Raw genomic sequence first — 12,500 nt, 5'->3', positions numbered from 1 at the left:
AATTTCCGGTCAGTTTAATCACCACTCTAAATTACTGGGCTGCCTATAAACAACTGTAACCATAGTAACACCCACAGCTTCATTATTAGTGCACAGACGCAAGTAATTCTCACACACACACACACACACACACACACAGTTACTCATCCTCTCTCTCTAATGACTATATTATAATTCATTCAAATAAGTGTACTCTTACGGCCCTACTTTATCTGTGTGTGATTTCGAGCGTGTGGGATTCTGGATCTAACGACCCGTGTATAAAATAACGAACCCAAAATTATCCCTTATTCTCATCCTTTCAGTCGAATTCTGCGCCGCAGACACGGACGACAGCTTTAACTCGTCAGTGCCGTCACGTGACCGCGGTATCGGCGGGATCCATAATCCACGGCTAGGTGTGTGTTACACCGTTTTAATACACTCCGCTTCGAGTCGCTGCTTCTTTACCTCCACGTCACCGACTAAAACGGTGTAACGCACACCTGGCCGTATGTGGGTTATCCCTCACGTATATGTATGTAGGGGTATTTTTCTTCTTCCCCTCAGGTTCTATGAGCCTCATGAGCAGTGTGTCTGTTAGACCGGATCGTCGAATGAATAGTACATTCGTCTCTACTCATTTATTTCTGTAGTTATTTCCTGATTTGCTCCCAAAGTCTGTACCCAAGCTTCGGCAGTACAAACGTTAGTATCTGTCATGTTTATAAAGCAACCTCTAGACTTTGACTTGATTTGAGAGCGAGAGAGAGTGGGAGTGAGAGTGAGAGAGAGAGACAGTGTGCAAGATACAGAGAGACAGAGAGTGTTATAGAAAGATAGTGTGCAAGAGAGACAGAGAAAGAGAGAGAGAAAGAGAGAGAGATGTGTCTGTACCCAAGCTTTAGCAATACATATGTTAATATTTTAATATCGGTCATGCCAATCAAACAACCTTTTGATTTTGACTTAGAGAGAGAGAGAGAGAGAGAGAGACAGGGAGAGAGAGAGAGAGAGAGAGAGAGAGAGAGAGAGAGAGGGAGAGAGAGAGAGAGAGAGAGAGAGACAGGGAGAGAGAGAGAGAAAGAGAGAGAGAGAGAGAGACAGGGAGAGAAAGAGAGAGAGACAGGGAGAGAAAGAGAGAGAGAGAGAAAGAGAAAGAGAGAGACAGGGAGAGAAAGAGAGAAAGAGAGAGAGACAGGGAGAGAGAGAGAGAGAGAGAGAGAGAGACAGGGAGGGGGAGAGAGAGAGAGAGAGAGAGAGAGAGAGACAGGGAGAGAGAGAGAGAAAGAGAGAGAGAGAGAGAGAAAGAGAAAGAGAGAGACAGGGAGAGAAAGAGAGAAAGAGAGCGAGACAGGGAGAGAGAGAGAGAGAAAGAGAGAGAGAGACAGGGAGAGAGAGAGAGAAAGAGAGAGACAGGGAGAGAAAGAGAGAGAGAGAGAGAGACAGGGAGAGAAAGAGAGAGAGAGAGAGAGAGAGAGAGAGGGAGAGAAAGAGAGAGACAGGGAGAGAAAGAGAGAGAGAGAGAAAGAGAAAGAGAGAGACAGGGAGAGAGAGAGAGAAAGAGAGCGAGACGGAGAGAGAGAGAGAGAGAAAGCGAGAGAGAGAGAAAGAGAGAGAGAGACAGGGAGAAAAAGAGAGAGAGAGAGAGAGAGAGAGGGAGAGAGAGAGAGAGAGAGAGAAGAGAGAGAAAGAATGAGAGAGAGAAAGAGAGAGAGAGAGAAAGAGAGAGAGAGAGAGAGAGAAAGAGAGAGAGAGACAGGGAGAGAAAGAGAGAGAGAGAGAGAGAGACAGGGAGAGAAAGAGAGAGAGAGAGAGAGAGAGAGAGAGAGGGACTCACTTGTGGTGTGAAATAAAGAGTGGTGGATGTGGTGAGGGGAGAACGGTGAGAATAAAACCTGCAGCAGTCTGTAAATCAGAGAGACACATCAGAGAGAGACAGATCAGAGAGACGGGTTAAATATCCACAGTGTGTGAGAGTCTCTCAGAGGCCTCAGTAAGGTGATGGAACTCACCTACTCCTTGCAGGGGCGCAGGTATGAAGGAGGCCGTGGCGGAACAGGAGCTTGGACATGATAAAGGGTTTTAGGGACATGTGGAACGGCGAGCGCGTCTCCTGTCTCTCAAACAGGTCTGGGTGATTACACACCTATACACACACACACACACACACACACACACACACACACACACACACACACACACACACATCAGGGTGTAAGCCTTTCTAGACACCTTCTAACATTCATTACGAAACTGTCGCTGCATTATCGCTGGGTCTCTTCACCGCTACACCGCATTTCACTTCCACAACTTTCTCGCAGTCGTGTTGCACTGAAACGCAATCACGGAGAATCTTCTCCGCCATTTTGTCTCTCGATGTCGTTTTTGACCCCTTTGAGATCGGGGTCATGTGAACACCCCAATAGTCAGTTGACCTAAACGCTCGTGTAAACACCACGCACTGATTTCACTACGGAACAGGTGCACAAGCGGACCTTTCGGAACTGCATGACGAGGTTCATGAGGCTGCTGGTGGTGCTGTGAGCTTGCTGCGCCGTGCCCATGGACGACTGCAGCAGGTCCTCGATGGAGATCTTGTTCTTCAGAGCCTGGTACAGGAGCCTCTGTCTGCTCGTCAGCTGGCACGACGTCAAGATCTCGATCTGGAGAAGACGGTGAGGTGAGACACAAATATATACTTCTGTGCGTGTGTGTGTTTATCGCAGCTATAACACGCGTGCAGGTGTACCTTGTCCGAGAGCTCGTTTTCTACGTCCTTCTTTATCCTGCGCAGCATGAAAGGCTTCAGGATCATGTGCAGTCTGGAGAGCTGGTCTGATGTTCAACATCATCACACACACACACACACACACACACACACACACACAAACCCAACAGTGGCATAGTTTAGTTTTCAAAGTGAAATGCATCAGAGATAAATGAATCACAGTAAAATGAATCATACCGAACTAAATGAATTAAAGTTATTGAACTGGTCATAAATGAATCAGTATGAAGATCATAGATGTGTTACTGCATCATGCAATATAACAGGCCATCATGGTCCAAAAGAATTCCGTTATTATACCGGAGTCATATAAAATGATTCAAACGCACCAGGGACTTAAATGAATCTGAATAGACTGGATCCGACCAACACGAATCAAAGGGAAACGCATCAGAGAAAAATGAATCGGAGAGTGAAATGAATCGAATAAAAACAGGAATCAGAATGAAATGAATCAGAGAAAAATGAATCGGAGAGTGAAGTGAATCGAATAAAAACAGGAATCAGAATGAAATGAATCAGAGAAAAATGAATCGGAGAGTGAAAAATGAGTGAGAGTGAAATGAATCAAATAGAAATAGGCATCAGAGTAAAAAGAATCATAGTGAAATGAATCGAATAAAAACAAGTGAAATGAGAATTTGATCAAATAATAAAAGTTAAGAGAATCAGTTAAAAGAAAATAAAGAGTAAAATGAATTAGACTGAACTGAATCAGAGTAAAATGAAATGACAGAGAAATGAATCAGTACGAAGACTATAGATCGTAAAATATAAAAAGCCGATCATGTTCCAATATTCATGTTAAACAAAATGCCTTTTGTTATTATACCGGATCCGTATAAAATGAATCGGATTTAAACGAGTCTGAATAACGTTAATCGGACTGAGACGAATCAAAGTAAAAAGAATCAGAGTGAAAATAATTAGAGTTAAAAGAATAAAAGTACAACGAATCAGTGTAAAATGAGTTAAATAAAAAAGGAACGAGATTTAAATGAATCAGAGTGAAATCGAGCAGAGTAAAAAGTGTCAGTAAAATAAACAAATCCGCGTGAAATTAATAAAATAACAGGAAACAGATTTAAATGAACGAGTTAAACGAATCAGATTGAAATGAATCACAATCAAATGAATCACGGCAAAATAAATTAGACTGAACTGAATTAGTGTGAAATGAAAATCAGAGAGAAATGTCTCAGTATGACGATTACAGATGTGTTGATATGGCATCATAAAATATAAAAGCCTATCATCTTCCAATATTCAAATGTCTTTTGCTGTTATACCGGATCCCTAGAAAATGAATCGGACTAAAATGCATCAGGGTAAAATGAATCGGTCTTAAACGAGTCCCGATAAAATGAATGACAGAGAATGGATCAATTATTATTATTATTATTATTGAAGTTATGTGTAAGTGCATCCTAAAATAATATAACAGCCAATCACGTTCCAGTGTGCAAGTGTTTGGTGATTCTAGCAGTTAACAAGAGAGTTGTGGTGCTCTTGTGTGAGGAGGGTAAATGTGTACACACGTTTCTGTGTACTTTGTACTTCTGTGTGTTAAAGCATCGTCACATCACCGGTTTCTATTTACTACAGGAACAACGAGAATGATCTATGCGTCCGTGAGACATGAAGGTGGAGTTCGGTAGAGGTGTAAGAACTGGAGGACTCACTCTCATCGATGGCGGATTTGTTCTCGGCGTGGCTTTCTATGTCTTTGGAGAACCACTCGTTGAACTCCTCGTGGGAGTCGAACAGAGTCGGCATGATGAAGTGCAGCAGAGCCCACAACTGAGGAGACGAAAACAAAGAGTCAGATTTATAAACTGCCTCTCCTCCTCCTCCCCCCAATTCATTCTCTCTCTCTCTCTCTCTCTCACACACACACACACACACACACACACACACACACACTCAGTCTCACCTCGGCCATGGTGTTCTGGATGGGTGTTCCTGTGAGCAGCAGTCGGTTTCGGCACTGGAACTGAAGCAGGATCTTCCAGCGCACGCTGCAGAGCAGAAACATCATCATCATCATCAAACAGAAAACTCTAACGCGACCTGTCAACACGGCTCTGAGAGAGAACTCAACACGGAGGGGATCAGACGCACGGAGACGGACTTGAAAGCGTGCTGAAGCTTGGCTCGGAGACGCTCGGCGTGGTAATCGTCCATCTTTCACCACAACAGAAGCTGCTGGTGCATGTGCTGTCAGGCCGAGCCGGGCGCGATCTCACACGCCGTGTTTGGACACGGAGACGGTGTTAATACACGCCATGTGAGGAGGAAAGGCAACATCCCAAAATCCATCCTCGTACTCTCTTTAAGGAAAGACATACCGCCACAACCACTGCGGACCGACTACAGTTCGTTTAACACGACTGTTTATTCGGAGGGGGGATGGGGGGGGGGGATCGCAGCTTAGTTCAGTTCAGCGTTGTACATATGAAATGGAAAGAAAACAATTCTGACACAAAGCAAATAAATGACTACTTTTTTTTATTTTTTTTGGAAATGATTTCGATATCCACACGTGCCGACTTCTACGGTTTAGCCGGAGCGTGTACAAATTTTGATCCGTTGCTATGGCGATACAGGAGGCACATGATAAGCAGAACATTTACTCCGGCAGTTCACCGAATGGGAAAGGACGTGAGAACGTGAGCAAGCGGAAGACAAGACCATGGTCTCTCTCTTTAAATTTTTTTTTACCGTTGTTTGGCGAGCATCTGAAGAAGAAGAAAAAAAAAAGCTAGCCAATAGCTAACAATAACCTCACATTCTCTGCAAAATCACAGAGGAGTTAAGCGGCGTTGGTGAAAATCTGCTGCGTCAGTCCCGGCGTTTACGGAAACATTTTTAACAGTGGAGTAGCGTCACTGCTACAGGTTATGAACGCCTTACGAGCCAATCGTCATAGTAATCCGGGTCGATTGACATTCGCGTACGTGTTTTGAACACTCCGATATTAACCGACATCTCCGGAAGCCCTGCCTACAATTTATATCGTGACGTCATAAATTACGGCACGATATGCTTTTTTCTGAGGCATCATGTATATCGTGATCCTTTTTATAAAAAATTGGAATAAAAAAAAAATGATTACAGACAAAAGGTGCGAACATTCACTGATGCTCAAGAAGGCAACGCGATACATTAAGCACCAGGGGGGTGTAAACTTTCGAACAGGACGGACAATCGGCGTAAACTGTCTTCTGGGAAACATGTAAATATCTTCTGTAGATTGGTTGGATTGGTTTACCTGGTGCTGCTCTTCAGGGCCTGCGCCTCGTCCAGAACCATGTACTGCCACTTGACCCGCTGGAAATACTTCACGTCCTGCACCACCAGCTGGTAACTGGTGATCACCACGTGGAAAGGCGCGTTCTGTGTGTACAGCGTTTTCTACGTACAGACCGCAACATTGTTTATTTGACGGTTTGCCAAAAACAAACAAACAAATAAATAAATAAATAACGTTGGGTGGGGTTCTTTTCTTTCTTTTTTTTTTGAGACGCCTATAACTCACCTGGCTCCAAAACTTCCTGATCACTTTCCGGTCGTGAGGGTTCCCCCAGTACGGCAACACCTGTGTGACAGACGCAGACACATCGTTTATTACGGTTTATTTATATTAAACGCACTGCGCTCTTTCTCTTTCTCAAACTAAACGTCCAGCGTCGATAATATGACACCACTGCCCCCTGCAGTCACGAACAGGTACTACGGATGTTTATTTGGAAGTATGGATGCGTCATGTTTTTCATTCAGAGTGCAAAACAAACAAACAAACAAACAAACAAACAAACAAATAGGGCGAGGCGACTTTTAACAGTTTAACTGTTATCGGACCTGTAAACAGCTGAGGTTCAGCGGGTTTATGAAAAGAGGAAAAGCGCAGCGAGCTATTTAAGGGTTTCCATGTGACTTCCTGTGCAGCTGCGATGCTCACCTTGAATTTGGGCACGAAGCGGGTGAACTCCTGGTGCCAGTTGTTGAGCGTGGAGGCCGGAGAGATGATCAAGAAGGGACCCCAAATGTTGTCTCTCTGCAACACACATACAGCGATAGAGAGAGAGAGAGAGATGAAAACAGGAAGGAGCTAACAGGAACGTTTCCTATGCACCCAAGGAACAGGCCCGTCACATCAAACTCCACTTCCTCTCACGACTGAAAGGCCGCAAGGATGAAGCGTGCAGCTGGGGAATTCCTCCTGACCCTAAGCTTTAAGCATAAACGTGTACAGAAAACTGGAAAGGTTTTGATCCGATGATTCATCCATGAGGATGAGAGTTTATCAACCCTTTCGGTCTCACGCCTAAAGAATCACGCCACCGAATCCCAGTATTACCAACAGAATACGCAGCACACTCTCGTTTACAGAACCGCTACCAATAAAGGATGAGGGACATTCCGAGGGGGCGTGGCTTAAATTAATTTACATAATTAAGATGATCTTAATTAGCTTCTATCTACTTGACTTGTTACGATTGCTTTTCTTTTCTTACCGCTAGTTCAAACTAATGGCGGTTATATTTACATAATATTTACATATGCAAATTTAACATTTCGAGTTGTGCTTAGTTGCCTAATCTGAGACTGGTCTCTCCACACACACACACACACACACACACACACACACACACACACACGTGTTTAACATCACCATAGTGTTCATATTTCCTGCTCCTATTTTAAATTTATTCCAATGTTGTGCAATAATCTGACACAAGTCTATCCCGGTCGAATCCATTCGTTCTTTCAAACTCCATTTTAGATTTTTTTTCTCTTTTACTTTTAAGACTTTGTGCTAAAACGACTCTGAACGTCAGTAAAGACTCTCACCGAGAAGCAGGATTCAGGGTTTTGTTTTTTTTTCCTTTTATCAATAACCCTCATCGGCAGATGGCAGACACGCACGATTCTCATCTACTCAACCGTTACCTGTTCCCGTATAAACAACAGAACATCTACTCGTTTTTCAAACAAAAAAGGGGGGGGGGGGGTTTCCTTCATAAGTTCTTTAAAACAAACAAACAAACAAACAAATAAATCCTAGATGTCTTCAAGGCTAATTCAGGAATCTTAAACATTTCTGTTCCTGAGAGATAATTCACTTAAGATGATTTAATCTGTTTACATTTCTTCCTTCCAACTCTACTTTTTTTTTTCTATCAAACAATTTTTGTGTGTGTTTCATTTTTATACATCGATATTTTCTATTTATATGTTTATGATTCATTTTGTTTTGTTGTTTATTCGTATTCTTATAATGTTGCTTAATGGCTATGATTGTTTCAAATAAAAAATAGCCATGATAAACCGTGATAAAAAATAAATAAATGTTGGGGTCAGGGGAAAAAAAACAAAAAAACAAAAAAAAACAACACCAATCCATGAATCCGAATGGATTTCTTGTGATTTTCCAGGTGTGGGAAAATAAAAAGCAATGCCCTATGATTTCCCTTGAATTGTGTTCGGTAAAGGTTTAAAAAAACAAACAAAAACGAAAAAGTCTCAACACTATAACAGCTCATTTCGGAGTCGTAAACATTTGAGCACTCGTAAATCGTATATATTAGTACTGAACTAATGCAGCTATTAACTAATGAACTAATAACAGTATTTAATTATTGCGTGTGTGTGTGTGTGTGTGTGTGTGTGTGTTTGAGAGAGAGAGCGAGAGAGTAGGACTTCTCTAAGAGGCTTTAACGAACATAAGCTGTGGTCTGATCTGATTAAACGTTGCTAGACGAGAGGAATAAAGTGCTCGTGGTTGCTCCCGTTGCCCTGGCGACCGGCCCTCGTTTCTCAGGTTCCTGTGGAAAGTGCTCACCTCAGCCAGGTGGGCCAGCAGGGCGATGCTCTGGACTGTCTTACCCAGGCCCATCTCATCTGCCAGGATACCATTGATGCCCTGAGACAGACAGACACACACACACACACAGAGGGTTAGAGACTGATACAGCATACACACACACACCCCCAGTGTTCTTCCCAGCACTGACCTGTTCGTAAAGGTTAGCGAGCCAGTTCATGCCCTTGAGCTGGTAGGCTTTGAGCTTGCCGTTGAAGATGGTGGGTTGGGGGATGTCCTCTCCGGCCTGGATGGAGGGATTAGACAGGCTGTAGCTCTCCCCGAACCCGGAGCTGGAGCCGGAGCCGGAGCCACACCCACCCGCTACGTGTAGGGAGGCGCAGCGGCTGTCCTTCGTTTCCTCATCAAACTGCTTCGTCTGTGTAACACACACACACACACACACGCACACGCACACACACGCACGTTGTGGATGTTTAAGGAGCAAAATGACTGAAATCGTGGCACAATAACTCCACACAGAGACTCGCTCCATGAGCCGCAGTCCAACTTCTTCTCTCCTGTATGAACAGGTTTAGACGTAACCATGGAAACACACGTCTATCACTCGATCACGTCCTCTAACACGCCATTAGTTTCTTCCTTTTTCCCACTAATTCCTAGAACTTCCTAATGACCATTTTTAATGTTTTATTTTTAAACTATTTTTAAGATATATTCGTTTATGATTTCTTCGGTTGTTGTTTTTTCCCCCAAATCTGCTTAATTTTTTTTCAGTTTTTATTTTCTTCTTTCAAACTCGATTTTTTTTTTACATTTTTCTGTTTAATTTTTTCTTTCACTTCTGTATTTGAACATTTCTTGTTTTTCCCCCCAAATCGGCTTTGATGTCTTCCTCTTCTTGTCGTTCTTTCACTTCTGTATTTTATTATTTCTTCTGTTTCATTTTTTAAATCTACATTTCTTTTTTTTCCCCCAGTTTCCCCCATAGAGTTTTCTATGTTCAAACTCTATCTTAAATTCATTTTTCAAGATTTTTTTCATGTTTAAAGTTTTTTCCCACAATCTACTCTAATCTATGATTTCTTCTGCTTACATTTTTGTCTTTCACTTTTTCCCCACCAAAATCTACTTTTTATTTTTTTTATTTTTAATTAAATGTTAAATGTTTAATTGTTTTCATTTTCTTCTTTCAAAATCTAGTTTTACAATTTCAATTTTTTTTCACAAAGTATTTTTTTTTCTGCTTTTTTTCCTCACTCTGGGTTTCTTCCTTTTTATTTTTTACATCTACTTTTTTCCAGCTTCAAATTTCTTCTCTCTAATTTTTTCTAATTTTTTCCCCCTGTTTTATTAGATTTTTTTTTTCAAGCCCTAGTTTTAGAATTTCCCCTGCTTTAAGATTTTTACTCTGCGGTTTAAATTTTTTCTTCTTTCAAACTCTATTTTAACGATTTCTTCAGCTTTAGTTTACTCTTATTCTTGTGGTGATGATGATGATGATGATGATGATGGAGGCAGACGGAGCGATGGACCGAATCCACCTTCCTCAAGCTGAAAGTGTTCATAATAAACGAAGTGTAAAAAGCTATATAGGAATGTGTTAGCTCACTCTGGCCTGGTGGATCTGGTAGGCTTCTTTGGCGTTCCTCAGGGCCTGAGATTTGTAGTATTCACTGTCTGGAGAGAGGGGGAGAGAGGGAGAGAGAGAGAGAGAGAGAGAGAGATTCACCCACTGAAGACGCAAGCAAAATAAACCAAATGCTTTACACAGGGCAGAACCCAGCGAACACGAGTCAAACTCTCCTCTCAAACAATCAGGGAAACTATCTTTAATCAGACAAATAATTCTTCAAATAAATCAAATTGATTCCCACTTAAAGGCATATAGGACAAAAAATTATTGGCACCCCTCAAAAAACAAATTCTTACCCTTATAAATGTGTTTAAACTGATAAATCTTCAGAAATCATTACCGTCTTTGAGCGATAAGAGAGAAAATAGTTTTAAACGCATGTTAATTATGTTATAGATGTCTCCGTACAGACTCTGTGCGATAAAGGGTGCCAATATTTTTACACTGCAGAGTAAACACTCCGCCGTGTTGATCGTCTCGTCGGGACACGATAAGCAGATCGGGGTGCTGCTGGACGAGTTAGGCTGCGGGACCGTACCGTACTCTTCGTGGCCCACGTTGACCATCACCCCCCCGCCGATGCTGATCTGCCTCTGGGCGGCGCTCTCGTCCAGCTTCCTGAGGATCTCGTCCTGAGCGCTGTCTCCGCCCGAGCCTTTGTGCTTCCCGCCCATGAAGTGAGCGTACAGCTCCGTCTGCGTGATCAGGAAGTTCAGCTTCCTCTGCTGCCGCTTGGCCTGAAGGCACACAGGAGGAGGAGGAGGAGGAGGAAGAGGAGGAGGAGCTTAAATAATAAACCCCTCTTTCATTTATTTACAAATGTTTCAACTTTACACACACAAACAAATACACAAAAAAAACATTAAGGAGATTCAAGCAGCATGTAAACATGTCCAATGCCTTATTTCCGTCATAACAGAGTAATAATAACAATAATAATAATAATAATAATAATTAATAATACTTTTTTCATTTGTTTCTTTCAAACTATATTTTGTATATCTACTGGTTTTTTCCCTTTAAACTTATTTAAATATTCAAAATAATACATTTCATATTGTTTTATAATAATAATAATAATAATAATAATAATAATAAGTAATATAAGTAAAAGTAAAATAAGTCATTTTTTCTCTCGAAGTATAAAAAATAAATTCTGTTGAATTTTTATTCTTTCACATCTGTATCTAATAACAACTTGTTTTTTTTTCCCTCCAAATCAACTTTGACCTCTTCCTCTTCTGGGTTTTCTTTCACTTCTGTTTTATTATTTCTTCTGCTTCGTTTTTTTTAAATCTCTATCTTTACAAATAATAAAAAGATTCAAATAAAAACATTCAAAATAACCCATTTCCTGTTTTATAATAATAATAATAATAAATAAACAAATATACATAAAAGTAAAATAAGTATTTCTTCTTTCAAACTAAAATAAAAATAATAGTAATAATTGTTATTATTATTATCAAATTCATTCACGGTTATTTTTAACTTTTATAATTGTTAGATTATGCAATAATAATAACGATGATAATAATTTGGTTCTTTCACATTATTTCTATGATTTATTCTGTTTTAAGTTTCCCTTTTCCCCCCTAATTTATTCAAAATGTTTTGATGTGTATCTTCAGTATTTATTTACACTCGTTCAGGTTTATCGTTAAAAACTCGGATTTAAAAGATATTTTTCTCCTTTCAGAATATTTTAAAGGTTCGATGGGTATTTTTATTGATCTATCGTGATTGATTTCTTCTACTTGTTTAATCAAAACTAATATTTACAACAAAAAGACCGACATGAAACTAAACACCAACTAAACAGCACATGGATCCTAACGGCCAGGTCTGAAGATACTGAAAACGAAAGCCGTGTTGAGTTTGAGGAAGTCGGAGTTCACCCCGAGTTAACGTTGTGTGTGTGTGTGTGTGTGTGTGTGCACCTCTCTCATCTCCTCGTCCAGTTTGCGCTGCTCTAGAGCCTCTTTCTCAGCGCGCTTGCGATGTTCTTTCTCCACCTTCTCGTACTTTTTCCAGTACAGCAGCATCTCCTTCGTGAGACGTCGAGCTCGAGGCAGCGTCTCCTTACAGTTCTTCTGAGCCTGGATCGCTGCTCGACGCACCTCACGCATGCACTGGTGGGCCAGCTGGAGACACACACACACACACACACACACACACACACAAATTCTAACAACATTAAGAATAATCTTTAAAAATCTAAACTCCATGTTTTCGTGCAAATAATTTTTTGCAAACAAACAGTATAA

At 41.2% G+C, this 12,500-nt stretch overlaps 1 protein-coding gene across 3 annotated transcripts in view; it reads right to left on the bottom strand.

The window, feature by feature from the left end:
* ino80 (INO80 complex ATPase subunit) overlaps nucleotides 1-12,500 on the bottom strand; it is a 47,743-nt gene that overhangs the window by 27,519 nt on the left and 7,724 nt on the right. For all 3 annotated transcript variants that reach the window (XM_053613719.1, XM_053613720.1, XM_053613718.1), the window contains exons 9-22: nucleotides 12,174-12,377; nucleotides 10,772-10,970; nucleotides 10,210-10,277; nucleotides 8,788-9,015; nucleotides 8,616-8,696; nucleotides 6,732-6,827; nucleotides 6,309-6,368; nucleotides 6,042-6,184; nucleotides 4,704-4,788; nucleotides 4,453-4,570; nucleotides 2,732-2,817; nucleotides 2,478-2,645; nucleotides 1,995-2,128; nucleotides 1,820-1,887 (exon numbers count right to left, since the gene is read on the bottom strand). In XM_053613719.1, coding sequence (XP_053469694.1) covers nucleotides 1,820-1,887; nucleotides 1,995-2,128; nucleotides 2,478-2,645; nucleotides 2,732-2,817; nucleotides 4,453-4,570; nucleotides 4,704-4,788; nucleotides 6,042-6,184; nucleotides 6,309-6,368; nucleotides 6,732-6,827; nucleotides 8,616-8,696; nucleotides 8,788-9,015; nucleotides 10,210-10,277; nucleotides 10,772-10,970; nucleotides 12,174-12,377 — 1,738 coding nt within the window. The remainder of the gene's footprint in view (nucleotides 1-1,819; nucleotides 1,888-1,994; nucleotides 2,129-2,477; nucleotides 2,646-2,731; nucleotides 2,818-4,452; nucleotides 4,571-4,703; nucleotides 4,789-6,041; nucleotides 6,185-6,308; nucleotides 6,369-6,731; nucleotides 6,828-8,615; nucleotides 8,697-8,787; nucleotides 9,016-10,209; nucleotides 10,278-10,771; nucleotides 10,971-12,173; nucleotides 12,378-12,500) is intronic.

This window comes from Ictalurus furcatus, chromosome 25, assembly GCF_023375685.1.
Source record: "Ictalurus furcatus strain D&B chromosome 25, Billie_1.0, whole genome shotgun sequence".
Taxonomy (NCBI): domain Eukaryota; kingdom Metazoa; phylum Chordata; class Actinopteri; order Siluriformes; family Ictaluridae; genus Ictalurus; species Ictalurus furcatus.
The sequence above is the reverse complement of the archived record's forward strand: the minus strand, read 5'-3'. Positions and strand labels throughout refer to the sequence as shown.